We start from the raw sequence: 14,660 nt of genomic DNA on the forward strand, positions 1-14,660 counted from the left end.
CGTCAGGAGGGGGCTCATCACTCCTATATGGTGATGTTTGTTGCTTTCAAGTTTTATTGGATGTTTTAGCTCCATAAAGTCACAGATAAAACCACCAATAATAACTAAAAAGGCAGATGGGTTTTCTATTGGTTCCTTCCTGCAGCTGATGCCAGCCTCTGAATCTATATATTTCCCTTCCACTGCTTTGTTGTCACTTGTCAGACATGGAGGAGCCCTGGCAGGTGCTTAGGTGCAGCCAGTGCAGTGAGAGGAGGGGACAGCAAGTCAGGCTGGCAATGAATGGACATCTCTCCACTTCGGTGCTGTGGCTTCTTCTCCTCACAATTCAGGACATAGAATGTAAGTCTCCTCTGTGTTTTACTAGGGGAGCTGGGTTAACTGGAATGAAGGTTAACTTTTATAGTCAACTTTTTACCATCGGTGCCTGGCTAGGAGGATGTGACTTTTCCTTTCAGGATTTATTGGATCTTGCCACTGTTACCGAGGCTGTTGTTACCTTGAGATTGGACTATTGCAGTGACCTCTGTGTGGGGCTGCACCTTAAAACTATTCCGAGAACAAAAGTGGTGCAAATGGCAGCGACTCACTGAGCAGGGCATCTCGCTGGGAGCATGTTACAGCCATGCTGTAGGATCTGCACTGGCTGCCCAGCTCTGGGTGGAGGTTAAGATGTTAGTGATGATTTATAAAGACCTAAGTGGCCTGGGACCAGCCTCCTTGAGGGGTCACCCCTCTCCCCGTGCCGTACTATCACAGCCGTCGTCAGAAGGGGTGCCTGAGCTGGCTCCCCCTTTTATAAAGGAGAAGAGTAGCTGGCAGCATGCTCTTTGTGAGTACGTTGGAGACCGATATCATTTTTTGGGGTAAACTTTATCAGGAGAACACACTGAAAAGACATTTTAAAAATAACATCAAGTTTAGGAAGTCGGGAACAAACTCTGGGCAATTCCAAATAATTTATATTTGTAATTATTATAGCAAAATGCCTTGTGGAGCAATCCTTCGGGACTAGATCCCAGTCACCACTTTCTACATCATCCTTCCCTCCCCCCCCACCCCCGCCTCGTCATCTTAGAGCTCTAGGATCCTTTCAATCGCTACTAAAATGTATCAGATAATGTGATATGTGAAATCCCCCAGTTTGAGGGTTCCAGAGAAGAGCACCTCTTACCACCCTGAGAGTGGAAGTGCTGAGAGATCCCCATGGACCAGTGAGGCTGGTGCATCTCCAACTTGTAGTTTGTGTCTATCTTCACTATGAATATTCTCTTAATTACTTCACATCTTCATGTCACATGCCCCTGCCCTGAAGATGACCCAGTTTGGGGGCAGAATGATGAGGAAGGCACTGGGGCAAGTGACAGGAACAGGGATTCACAGACAGGTGACAGGTTTTAGAGTAGCAGCCGTGTTAATCTGTATCTGCAAAAAGAACAGGAATACTTGTGGCACCTTAGAGACTAACCTGGCAATTTGCTGACTAGGCTTCTTTTGGCAAAGCAAGGTTATCTTTTGTTTGTTCTGCTTCTATTAGCTAATCACTATTTGCTAGGCCTCTGGTCTCTTGACCAAACTCTGCACTTTTGGTCTGGAAAAGAGCTGGCACAATCCATATGTCAGGTTGTTATATAAAATGTGCATGGATTGTAACCCTTCACTGTACATGACCAAAAAGCAGAGAATTATATAGTGACAACTGGTGAGGGATAAATGACTGTGCAGTTATTTGTGGAGAGTGTCCTATAATGATGCCAAGCACATGTTCAGCTCAGTGTATTTTTGTTGGACTGATGTGCATCATCCCCTAGAAAGTTTTTATTTTCAATGGGAAATTTGAGTATGCTTCACATGATGCAGACAGAGTGACACGGGGGAGTTTACAATATAGGGGATATCACCATGTAGCTACTTTTCCCTTTCCCTCAGTGCCCCAGTTCTCCACCCTGAGCCCCGAGTAGAGGCCATGTCAGTCTTTGCCAGAAGATCGTGTTTCACAATTATTGGCCTATTTAAATTGTGTGGAAAAACAAATTTGTACAATTATGTGGGGTCCAGGCAAACAAGTGATAAAATATCACGGACGGACTAAAGCTGCGAGTTTCACTCTCAGCCCCAGATCTGAACTTCCCCAGGGCTCAGGGTGCTGCGTTTGGGTCATTATTCCAAGTGGGGCCACAGAATTAGTGGAAATATAAGATAGATTCAGTATGCAAATATGGTTGTTATCCTCAGGGCTGGATTTAAACCTATGCGCCCCTAAGCACAGCTTCTTCAGCGCCCCTTCCCCTCCCCATGTGACCCTGCCTGGAGCCCCCCTCCTTCCCCATGTGGCCCTGTGACCCCCAGCAGCCCTGTGTGGCCCACTCTGTCTCCTAACTGGGCTCCAAGATGGCTGCTGTGACTTTTCACTTGAGTTAAAAATGCACCCACCACCCGCCTGCTAGGTGTTTGCTGCTGCCCAACGGACCAGTCAGCCTCAGCCAGCTCAGGCTGTTCTGGTGCCACAGCGGACTCTGGTGAGAGAAAGGCAGAACTGCAGCACATTTTCTGCAGAAAAAAAATTGTGCCTCCATCTGACAAGAATTCTGCACATGCTGCAATTGTCACCTAAGGAAAGGGGGCATGACGTGAGACAAGGGGCTTGTGGGGTGTCTCAGCAGGGCGCGGGGCAGATCAGGAGGCTTCTTCCCTCCCAAGAACTCAGCAGTGCGGGCAGCAGTATTAGAATAGTAAAATAGCTCAAAATATCACAAATCGCAACTGCTAAAAAAACCTGGCAACTGAAGGCTAGAAAATCACATACTTGGCAACCTTCAGTGCCCCTACAATGTCAGTCCCCCATGGCACATGCCTAATTGGAAATCCGGCCCTGGTTATCCAGAGGGGGGCTGATGGCTGAAATCAGGGAATCTTCAATCCAAAGACAATCACAGATCTCATGAAAGCCAATGGCAGGGTGAGAACTCTCTTTTAGGCTCAACAGATGGAGCAATAAAGATCTGTTATGTAGTTAAACAGCTACTGACAGTGAGGGCTACAGCCAAAGGTACTGGGCACATGGGCAGAGCTAAGCCAGGGGTTTCCCTTGTTGCCAATGCAGAGGCCAGGATACTGGCATCAGACTATGTCTGTTGGAGGGAGAAGTTAAGCGAAGGAATTGCGACTGGGATCAGGGCTGGCTCTGGCTTTTTGGCCGTCCCAAGCAAAAAAAAAAAAAAAAAAAAACCTGCGTCGTGGCCGGAGCGAGGGTGCATGGGGACTCCCTGCACTGCAGATGTGCCCCAGCTAGCAGGGGGAGGGAGAAGGAGCATGGGGGAGAGAGAGAGAAGGGGGGCAGCCAGGGCTTCAGCGGGGCACTACCACATGGCCCCTCCGTCTGCCGAGAGGGCTCTACGCTGCTCCGGTCAGCTGGGAGGGAAGGACGCGGGCTGCCCTGCCAGGCTTGCTGCAGGGCACTCCCATCCTCTGCACCGCCACTCCCTACAGGGCGGCCAGAGCAGAACACCACCCAAAAAAAAAAAAAAAAGCCACCGTGCCACCCTAGTATTGGGCGGAATGCCGCCTCCTACAAGCTGCCACCCCAAACACCAGCTTGCTCGGCTGGTGCCTGGAGCCGGCCCTGACTGGGATCCTGGAAGGGAGCAAAGAAACAAAGCCAGTAGGAGCTCGCTGGAGGGGCAGGCTGGAGGATTTCTGAACAAAGAAACTGCCGGTGGTTGTTAGTTTCTACTGTGTGAAGGGAAACAGAAGTGTGTGTGCATTGAGCTGGAGCAGCGTTACAGCCCTGGGTCCTGCCCAAGTGAACGTCACTAAATTTATTTGATTGGGGGAAAAAAACCCCTTTTTTCCTAGTGCAGACCAGGCCCAAGGGGTTTCCTTTGGGACTGGATTGAACAGAGCGGCACCTGAATAACCTTCCCTGTGGATTGCAGCAAAAGAAGTGTTTTGTATTTGCTCGGCATTGAAGGAGCAGGATGTTCTGGCCACATACTTGTGTGAACTGCACTGTTCTCTAAGCTCCATGAAGGCTCCATACATGTGGTGTCCCCAGCTCAGCCATCCACTGCTGCAACAAGCCTGTTCCAGGGGTCACAGTGGCACTCAACATGTAGCCGTAACTCATGGGCTTTATAATGATGCCCGTACTTGCTCCCAGTCACAGGGACAGTCCTGGGTCTTCAAACCCTGTCCTGGAGACCAGTTCTCCCAGCCAATCTCCCAGTGACCTCTCCTCTCATTCCCTGTTAACTGCATGTCTCCCAGCAGCCAGTTTTGCCTCTCCACAACCCCAGAGATACAAACAGCTGGGGTGGAACTCAAAGCTGATACTGGGGGAAAAGTCAATGGCAGGGAGTGGGGGGAGGGTCTGGTGCTCACCTGGGGAAGGAGCAGCCTGTGGATGCAGGGCAGAGAGGCCAGGTAGAAAGGGGAGCAGAGAAGGGAGGAAGAGCCCTGGGGAGGTGGGCGGGAAGAGTCCAGCGGGGGGCTGGAACAATTTTTATAGTGGGGGCGCTGAGAGCATTTAGCCAACCTGTAAACCCTGTATATGATGGAAACCACTTCAAGCCAAGGGGTGCAGCAGCACGCCCAGTACCCCTAGTTCCAACACCTATGGAGACCAGTGGAAGAGAGAAATGTGTAGGTAGCTACTTTCCTTTTAAGCATTACTTTCCTTTTCTGAGTGTTGGGGCCTGTGGCGCTCGTGTCCATGTGGCTGCAACGATTTCAGTCCAAGAGACGCCATTGCGGGTTAGCTCAGTCCTGTGACCAATCGATTTAGCTGAATCCCCGTGATCTGCTCTTGGCCTGAAATCACAGGGCCCAGCCCACACAGGGATGGCACCTGTCTCACTGGGGAAGGTGGGGAGCAGTATTGCCCAAGGGCCACAGATCAAAAAACATGAGACTATAAAAACCATCTGGTCTTGTTTCTCAGTCTGTCTTTGAACTGTTCAACTCCCCTCTACTCCTCTGCCAGAGTGGGGGTGAGAATCGCAGGCTGAAAAGTCACCATTTAATGCACCCAAACTGCAGTTACCCTCCCCTCACCCCTGAGATGGGAACTGTCGTCCATTGCCCAGCACTGCCTTCGTTCTCCCCTCCTGGTTCAGTTCCTCTAATGGACGAAGAACTGGCTGGGATACAGTTTGAGACCCACTGAGCTAATTCATGCAGCTTGGTTCACACTCACACTCGGAACTTCTGTTACTGTTCAGGGGTGAGTTACAGATATTGGAGACCTTCACACTGACATTAACCATTCACATGAGCTATAATGTCATCATAACTCGACCAGATTGATTTAGCCTTTTGCAAATAGCAACACTTCCCTGACTCACCCCACCCCACCCTGCAACTTCTCTACCTGAGACTGTGAAGCACACCCCACAATCTAGAGGCCCCTCCATCCCTCCCCACTACGACCTCATGCACCTGTGCTCCAGACCCCCACCTCCCTGTTCCTCCATGCTCCTTGCATCCCTCCTGCCTGCCTCCTTCTCCAGTCCCCTTTGCTCCTTCCCAGCTCTCCCTCCTCCCCCAATCTACACCCTCCTCCTTTCCCCTGCCCCTCCCCTGCCTCCTGACCCCCACAGTAGACCTCTCCTCTCCCTTCCTGCAGAGCCACCTTCCCTCCCCTCCCCATCCCTTCCTCATGCCCCTGCTCCAGATGCCCATCCTACTCTTCCCACTCCTCACTTCTCCCCACACACCACCTGCATCCCATTTCCTTGTAACCCCTGAATCTTCCTCCTGCCCCCCAGGACCCTGCTCCCTTCACTCCCCCCTCCTCCTTGCACAGGATCTCTGCGGCCCCTCACAGACCCTGGGTCTTGTCCAGCCCCCTGAGCTATATAAGAGCAGCCTCATTGAAAACAGTGGGAGGTGGCAGCCAACTTTACTGAGGGCAGCCTCACTCCCACATGCCGACAGACTGTAGGGAGATGGCGAAATCTCGCTGGCTTCAGCGCCAATGACAGTGACAGGAGATGGAGCCATTTGGAATAAGGGAAACTCCGTGAGTTGGCACCTTTCATCGTGTTCTCATGAGACAGGTAAAAACACCCCAAATCGCCAGAGTGGGGATAAAATGGTGAGAGCTGCAGCACTGACAGCCCCGAGTGTGAGGCCCTGAGACGTATGAAGGTGGCGCCATGAGGCAGCTCTGGGCATGTCCCATTCTCCTGGCTCTGGGCGCAGATCCCCTGCTGCTGGGCACGGACTCTGCTTTGATAACACTGGGGAGGGGGCTCCCTGCTCGCTCTGACCCTGCTCTGTGTCTCTCTTTGAAGGTGCCAACGAGTTGAGGCTGGCGGATGGAGGCAGCCCCTGTGCCGGGAGAGCGGAGGTTAAACACCAGGATCAGTGGGGGACGGTGTGTGATACCAACTGGGACATGGCAGATGCTGAGGTGGTTTGTAAGCAGCTGGGATGTGGATCTGCTGTCAGTGCCCCTGGTAATGCTCATTTTGGAGAAGGATCTGGACCGACTTGGCTGTTTTTAGTTGATTGTGGTGGTGACGAGTCAGCTCTCTGGGACTGCAGTCATAGAGGATGGGGTGCATTCCCCTGCCCTCATTCTTTTGACACTGGAGTGATCTGCTCAGGTAAGAACTCGGCCAACCAGCCCCGTAGGAAATTCCCCATGAGAGAGAAGGGACTGAACCCATGTGTGACATTCCTGGTGACTCAGAACTGGACTGCCCTGAACTGGCATCAGCATTTAACTGACCAGTGTCTCCTTGAGCTCCCCTGGGCAGAGTGGGGATGAACAGGCTGCAACGTCCTCTAAGCGGCCAACAGGGGGCAGTTGCTGTTGTGAGTGGCCTCATTAGCAGGTCTGCGCTAGTACATGTCTGTGTGCAGCAGCCCAGTGTCTTCCCAGGGCACCATCAGCAGTTGTGACCCTGCCTGTGGCTGCTGGGACAGGAGTCGGGGCCAAGTGCTGTGGAGGTTTCCCCTGAGGCAGCAGGGGAGGAGCCCTGAGATTGACCATGGCAAGTGGTAGGGGCCAAAACAGCTGGAGGTAGGTGGAGGGGGCAAAAACTGGCTACACTGCTCCACAGGGCTCCTTCCTTCCCTGAATCTCCCCGCAGCGTCTGGCAGGAAACTCCCACATGAAGCATAGCTCTTTATTCCACAGCCTGCCTGGCTGTCTTCCCATGCAGGGTGAGGCAGAATTTCCCCCCAGGGTAATGTCATGGAGAATATACCTGGATCCCTCTGCACTCTGCAGTTAGGAAATAAACGTGTATACATAATCTGGCTTCATCAAAACTAGTGCAAGAAATACGCCTGCACTTGCACAGAGTGACTAATGCAATGAGCGAAACAGCACCTGACGCAGGTAAGATTTAGTAGGAACACATATCACTACAGCTGGCTGAACAGCGATAACGCCTCTTTGTTCTGATTAGCTCAGTTTGCACCTCTCTGCTAGTCCCTGATCACCACCATTAGTGAGTTCACACCTGAGTGCTGGGGTCAGTGGTTTATGTCTCCCCCTCCCACCTGGCCACTCACTTACTATCCTCATTGACAGGATCTCCAGAAAATGTGGGGAGTGTTCACTCTGCTCTGTGCCCTCTCGGCCCCGGCTGTGGCAGCACAAAGGGGCCACATTCACCAGCAGCCCCCGCTCTTTCCCTCAGAAATATGCCTGGCACAATGGGAGCCTCCTCATCAGGCCCTAAAGTGGAGTAACCCCCAGCACATGGGGGTGCACTGGGTCCCCTCTCAGTCCTGTGCCAGGTTCAGCACTGCTGCAAGGATCCACTGGGGCCAAGGTTCCCTCTCTGGGCTTGATTCTGAGAGTCCCATGTAAGGGGAGCCCTGTAGTCGCAATGTCTTGGCTGATTCTGTTGTAAATGACTGAGCTGCACTGTTCTTATTTTCCAAACTTTTTGTACCTGAAATACACAAGTGCAGCGAGGAGCTCCTTTGCATAGTGCGAGGAGCTAAAAGCAGTAACCTTGCAGCCACAGCCCCATTCCCTGCTGGGCCTGTTCTTGTCTCTGCTGCAGCAACTCAGAGATTGTAAACCCTGAATTTCTGGGCCTGTCGCTGCTACTCAGGAGATTTGGGGAGTATCCAGAGGGTACAAAGGAACTCCTGTCTGGGAATTAGGCAAAAGCCTGCTGTCTGGGAATTAGGCAAAAGCAGTTCCCAAGGCAAATGCTGAATAAATGCAAAGTGGAAACCCTTCCTATCTTAGAAACCCTCACTCCATCCATCCCACTCCAGTGCACCTCTTTTCAGGGATGTAACTCATCATGATACTAAAGCAACTGATGAGCCACATAAATTGAGTGTCCCCTCACGTTAAGTATTGAAAATTATTTACCTCAGAAATAAAGAATCGTTGATGTGAGGTTACAGAGACATTTACACTAAAGGAAAAGATTCCTCAGCACTTTGTTTCATGTGTCAATGATCAGTTTGTGTCCTTTGTTTTGGGTCTTTATCACACATTGGCACTGTGACAGATTTGATCACAGAGACCCCCTTGTGACTGTCACCTGATATGCTGAATTTACCTCTAAGCCCATTTTCCCTGACAGCTTGGGACTCCAGAGCCCTGCCTTGTTGAGCCAGACACGCTAGCCTGCTGAAACACAGAACCAGGACTGGTCCACGTCCCCAAAGCTGCAGACTCTAACCAAAAACTGCCCAGCAGGTCACCTATCTCCAGCACCCAGACACCCAGTTCCCAATGTGAACCAACCCCCAAATAAATCCGTTTTACTCTGTATAAAGCTTATACGAGGTAAAATCATAAATTGTCCGCCTTCTATAACACTGATAGAGATATGCACAGCTGTTTGCTCCTCCAGGTATTAATCACTTACTCTGGGTTTATCAATAAACGAAAGTGAGTGTATTAAGTATAAAAAGTAGGATTTAAGTGGTTCCAAGTAATAACAGACAGAGCAAAGTAAGTTACCAAGCAAAATAAAACAAAACACACAAGTCTAAACCTAATACATTAAGAAACTGATTACAGGTAAATCTCACCCTCAGAGTTGTTCCAATATGTTTCTTTCACAGACTAGACTCCTTCCTAGTCTGGGCCCAAGCCTTTCCCCTGGTTAAAAAAAAAATAAATAAACACATGGAGATATACCTATATCTCATAGAAATAGAAGGGACCCCGAAGGGTCATTGAGTCTAGACCCATGCCTTCACTAACAGGACCAAGTACTGATTTTTGACCCAGCTCCCTAAGTGGTCTCCTCAAGGATTGAACTCAAAACCCTGGGTTTAGCAGGCCAGTGCTCAAACCACTGAGCTAGCCCTCTCCCTAGTTCATGCCTTGTTAATTCTAGCAGGCATCTTAGGTGAAAAGCAGGGGCTCTCTCATGACTGGGACTACCCTTGTCCTGCTCCACCCCCTTTTATAGCTTTGGCACAAGGCGGGAATCTTTTGTCTCTGTGGGTCCCAACCTCTCCTTCTAAATAGAAAGGCACCAGGTTTAAGATGGATTCCAGTATCAGGTGACATGGTCACATGTCACTGTAAGACCTCATTTTTCATTATCCATGGGCTGGCCTACACATACACAGGAAGGCTTACAGGTAAACAGAGCCATTTACAGTCAATTGCCCTAGTCAATAGGAGCCATCAAGGTTCTACACCACCACTAATGGCCGACACTGCATAATTACAGTAGGACTTCAGAGTTATATTTCATATTTCTAGTTTCAGATACAAGAATGATACATTCATACAAATAGGATGAATATATTCAGTAGATTATAAGCTTTGTAATGATACCTTACAAAAGAACTTTTGTATAAAGCACATTCCAGTTACATCACATTCACATGCATAAAGCATATGGAGTGCAACGTCACAGGCACCACATCTGGGCCTTGGCAGGTGTCACAGATCTACAGGATCTGTGCTATGCCCCAGCTTTTAAACAATCCCAGGGAAGAACCCCCTCAGTTTGCCAGACCCCGCCAGGGTCCTACTCTTCCTTAAGGGTAGGTCATGTAGCCTCAATGCCTCCAAGACACAGTCTCTGGGATCCATCAATCCTGTTTCACCCCATGTGCTCTGCCCAGTGGGTCCAACTGAGATAGACCCCTGCTTAGAGACTTTTACACTTATCGGGGACCAATGCACCTCAGCAAGTATGTGCAGTGACACCCAGCAGCCTTTTCAAACCACAGCAGGATTTATGGGTCAACTGGAACACACCATGGGGAAGTTCTTAGGTTAGCACAGAGAAGAAGCAAAATTAAGATATGTTCCATACTGGCCAAGTCAGGGTTCCCATGAGCCATGCTGCTGTGGACCCACCTCGGTTTCCACTTTTTCTCTATCTCTTTGTCTCTCAGTCCCAGGTGAGATCTCATGTCTCTTCAAAGGCCAATTCTTATCCTAGACTCCTGTCACTGCTCAGTCTATTGTCCTCCTCCTGCTGACCTCTGCTGAGTTCACATGTTCTTCCTGCTCAAGTGTCCCCTTGTTAGTTGTCAGTTGTTCAATCCCTGAGGTTCCCATTGTCTTTCAGGATCCTTCATTGATATTGGTGGGCTCCAGCCAGTCCTGTGATGACTCATTCATCCCACCCTAGACAGTTAAGTGACACATGTCTTCAGCTCTGCCCCAATAGAGCTTTGTAACCTTATTGTGCTGACTGGGTAGCAATCCTTAGCCAGGTAAGTCACTGCCCTACCTACCATTCATAAAACTATTACACAGAATTCCCACTTCATCACCTCAGTTGAGTGTTCTGCTGCCCAGACACAGCTGCGGTAAAGTTGCCCAGAGTCTGTGTTAGGGCAATGCTCACATGTACTAGCCTGCACAATGACCCTTCCCACTCCGGACAAGCACTGGTTGGATGTTGAAAGGCCCCACTTTACCAGTCAGTGATCAGCTCAGCTGCTTTGCCACTTTCCCTCTCTCCCACCTCTCCTGTCTGCCCCATGGCTTTCACATCCTGCACCCGCACAAAACCTCCCTTGCCAATTATCCATATCGCACCAAGGCAAATACATGACAATTCCCATAGTTAGGATCCTACTAAATTCAAGTCCATGAAAAACGTGTCACGGACCATGAAATCTGGTCCCCCCAGTGAAATCTGGTCTTTTGTGTGCTTTTACCCTATATTATACAGATTTCACAGGGGACACTAGCATTTCTGAAATTGGGGGTCTTGACCCAAAAGGGAGTTGTGCGGGGGGGAGGTCACAAGCTTATTTTAGGGGGATTGCAGTATTGCCACCCTTACTTGTGCACTGCCTTCAGAGCTTGGTGGCTGGAGAGCAGCAGCTATTGGCCGGGCACCCAGCTCTGAAGGCAGCACTCTGCCAGCAGCTGTACAGAAGGAAAGGTGGCAATACCATACCATACCACCCTTCGTTCTGCACTGCTGCCTTCAGAGAATGGCGGCTGCTGACTGAGGACCCAGCTCTGCAGGCAGCAGCACAGAAGTAAGGGTGTCAATACCGCACCATCCCGTCCTTACTTCTGCGCTGCTGCTGGCGGTGGCTCTGCCTTCAGAGCTGGGATCCTGGTTATCAGACGCCGCTCTCCAGCTGCCCAGCTCTGAAAGCAGTGACACCACCAGCAGCAGTGCAGAAATAAGGGTAGCAGTACTGCAATCCCCTCTACAATAACCTTGCGACCTCCCCAACAATTTCTTTCTGGGTCAGGACCCCTACAATTACAACACCGTGAAATTTCAGATTTAAATAGCTGAAATCATAAAATTTATTATTTTTAAAATCCTATGACAGTGAAATTGACCAAAATGGACGGTGATTTTGGTAGGGCCCTACCCACAGTCTACATGCCAGGCAGAAATCCTGTATACACAAGGCAGTACCAGCTGGGGAGCATAAAAACAGTCTTGTCTCCCCAGGGAAGAACAGCAGCGAGGTCAGCACAGAGCATGGCCTTGTTAAATATGGTTATCGAGTAGGACCCTGTACACCAGCTTTGCACGTACTCCAGCCACTTGCATCCAATTTACCTGGACTCGCACTGGAGACTGAGCACAGTATAGATTTTGCTAACCACTCCCTTCTTTGTTCAGCCTCATTCTCTTTTGGAGCGTGATTCTTGTCTCGTGAACTCAAACAGTCTAGCTGCAGTTACATCTATTTCACACAGGCAACAATCACTTCAGAGGTGGTGAGTTGGTGTAATTCACTAGTAGTGATGTGTAAGGATCACTTTACACCACCTTTACATGAGTGCAGCTGCCTACACACAGCGCTATGGAGACCTGAGCCCTCTGTGTACACATAGCCCTGCAGTCACTGCTAGAGTTAAACATTTCTCACCCTGTGACTATTTATCGTCACTTGTGCTCTACGAGTCCCACCCGAGACAGGAGGCCGTTGTTCATTCATTGCAATGAAGGCCAGACTCTCCCTACTGCCTGTGGACAGACAGCTCCGCATGTCAGAGACTGTGGAGTTAAGTTAAAATTCACTGACAGAGACTTCATTCACACAGAGTTCAGGTTGCCAGGAGGTATCTCGTGCCCTTCTAGGACATCGACTTGGGCAAAATTCAAACCCCTGGAAACACGGTAATACAGAGTTAAGGTGAATGCCAAGGCAGCCTTAACTCTGCCCCCGGCAGCTGGACTAGCCATTTCTATTGGGAATTATTTGCATGTGCTCCAGCTGCAGTTCCTGTGTTAGGTGTAGCTGTACTGAATGGTGGAGGTGATGAGTTGGAGCAGCTTCGAAGAGCTGTGACTGTGATATGAGATCTGGTTCTGAGCCACCCATGTGACCAAAGGGAAGAGGTGCCTTTGTACCCTGAGGGATCCAGTATGCATAATTTCAGCGCTGTGTTCTGTAGGGTGTGTCAGTGGCAGAGCACAGGCATCTTCTTGCCATGGGGATTGCAGCAGTGAGATGGGAGATGGAAGCAGTCCGTGTGTTTAATGATGGGACGGTGAAAGGAGAGTGTTAGCTGGAACCTTGTGAGTAATGGGGAGGGAGTTGTGAGAGGGGGCAAAAGGGTTGTAAAATGTAACAGGTGTGGGATTGTTTCTGAATGGGGAGTAGGGTCAGTGTTTGTAGGGCACTGGCCACTACGTACCTCTGTCTGTGACTGTGAAGCATTTTCACTTTCTCATCTCCAGTTGTTCCAGTGCCAGGCCTTTCCTTTCCCTTGGAATGGCTCCCATTTTCCCATTCGTTTTCTGAATGTGGGTCAGTGTCATGGAGGGTCTCAGCCCAGCTGTGGGACCTGTGGCCAGGGGTGGAGGCTTATCAGGAATCTCTGATCCAGCCAGGAGTTTGCCTGCTCTGCAGGGTGGAAGGTTTCTTGTTGCTGCAGTCGTTCGTCAGGGCAGTAGTGATGCTGGTGCTGTCTGCCCCACAGGGCCCTGTGGCTGGGGCTGCCAGTTGACCCTTTTGGGGAAAAATATTTGGGAAACTTAGTCACTGTCAGAGAAACATTTAATGAAAATCATTGAATTAGTGAATTTGCCTGTTGACAAATAATGTGTCTGGTTCTTTATAACCATTAACTTCTGTTCAAAAAATTGTACATGAATTTACATTGGGATTGCCAAAGAGACTGATGGGAGTTCAGTGCCCAATTTGCTTTGACTTTCAGTGAGACTTTGGCTCCTAAATGCCCAAGGGCCAGGTTTTAAAATATATGTAGGTGTCTATTAATGCAGATAGATGCTCAGTGGGATTTTCAAATGTGCCTGGTGCCGAACTCCCAGGAGATTAGGAAAGTCCCAGTAGATGCCTGTCTGCACACCTAGGTGCCTGAATGTCCTTTAAAATCTGGCCCTGAAAAGAACATGTAGGCTCTGAAGTCACTGAGGCACATCTGAAATTTTTACCCTTAGGCTAAAATCCAGACCCAGGCATCCAGCCAGAGTAGCTTGGGAGATGCACAGGGAGCAGGGTGTTTATGGAGCCCTTTTCCCACCAGGCAATGGGGTGATTGTCCCGGCTCTCTGATACCATGTAGGTCTGGTGTAGCATAGAGGTCTCAGCCAAAAGCATATCTCAGCCTTACCCAGCACAAGAATATGATATTATGGAGGAATTGTCTGTGACTCCATAGTTAACGTTACAACTATGGACCCATTGCAAGTTTTATTTTTAACTTTTCTCTTTTAAACAGTTAGTAGGACTAATAAATTCCTGTGCAAACAGCACAAGGAAGAATAGAATATTTTCCTTTAGAATTTTAAACATTTTAGCAGCTCCCCCGGCAATGGGATCTAAAGGTAAGTGTTTAATCTCAATCCTTTTTGAATTGTGAGTGTTTCTATCCAAAAACTCAGCATCCTCTTAACATGGGGGAGGTGAAGCGGGGGTGATATTCAATTTCCTAGCATGATTAGAAAATAAAGATGATGGCAGGACTTTATAAAAATGAGCTTCGTTGCCAGGACTTTGAAATTCTGCAGAAAACAGACAGGCCCTCGCAGATGTAAATTCTCTAGCAACAATAGAAACAGCCTAGACTCCACTAATTGTGCATTCACCGTGCCACTGATTTTGAGTTCCCTCCACCAATAGCACTACAGTTCCCATGCAACAGTCTGTGTACAGTATCCTCTGTGTTTTTGGCCCTCTCGTCAGGACCTGAGGGGAAGAAAGATTTCCCTTCCCTAAGGCCTTTCTGAGACTGGGCTCAGCTAGCTCTGTTCCCCTCT

The 14,660-nt window shown here is 49.5% G+C and overlaps 1 protein-coding gene across 3 annotated transcripts in view; it reads left to right on the forward strand.

Moving 5' to 3' along the window:
* Positions 1–209: 209 nt before the first annotated feature.
* The window catches only part of LOC135977483 (scavenger receptor cysteine-rich type 1 protein M130-like), a 46,597-nt gene continuing 32,146 nt past the window's right edge, over positions 210–14,660 (forward strand). For all 3 annotated transcript variants that reach the window (XR_010594966.1, XM_065578755.1, XM_065578756.1), the window contains exons 1-2: positions 210–342; positions 6,294–6,608. Coding sequence is in view for 2 of the 3 variants with exons in the window: in XM_065578755.1 (XP_065434827.1) it covers positions 279–342; positions 6,294–6,608 (379 nt within the window). In the remaining variant the exon portion in view is untranslated. The remainder of the gene's footprint in view (positions 343–6,293; positions 6,609–14,660) is intronic.

This window comes from Chrysemys picta, unplaced genomic scaffold (assembly GCF_011386835.1).
Source record: "Chrysemys picta bellii isolate R12L10 unplaced genomic scaffold, ASM1138683v2 scaf1, whole genome shotgun sequence".
Taxonomy (NCBI): Eukaryota; Metazoa; Chordata; order Testudines; family Emydidae; genus Chrysemys; species Chrysemys picta.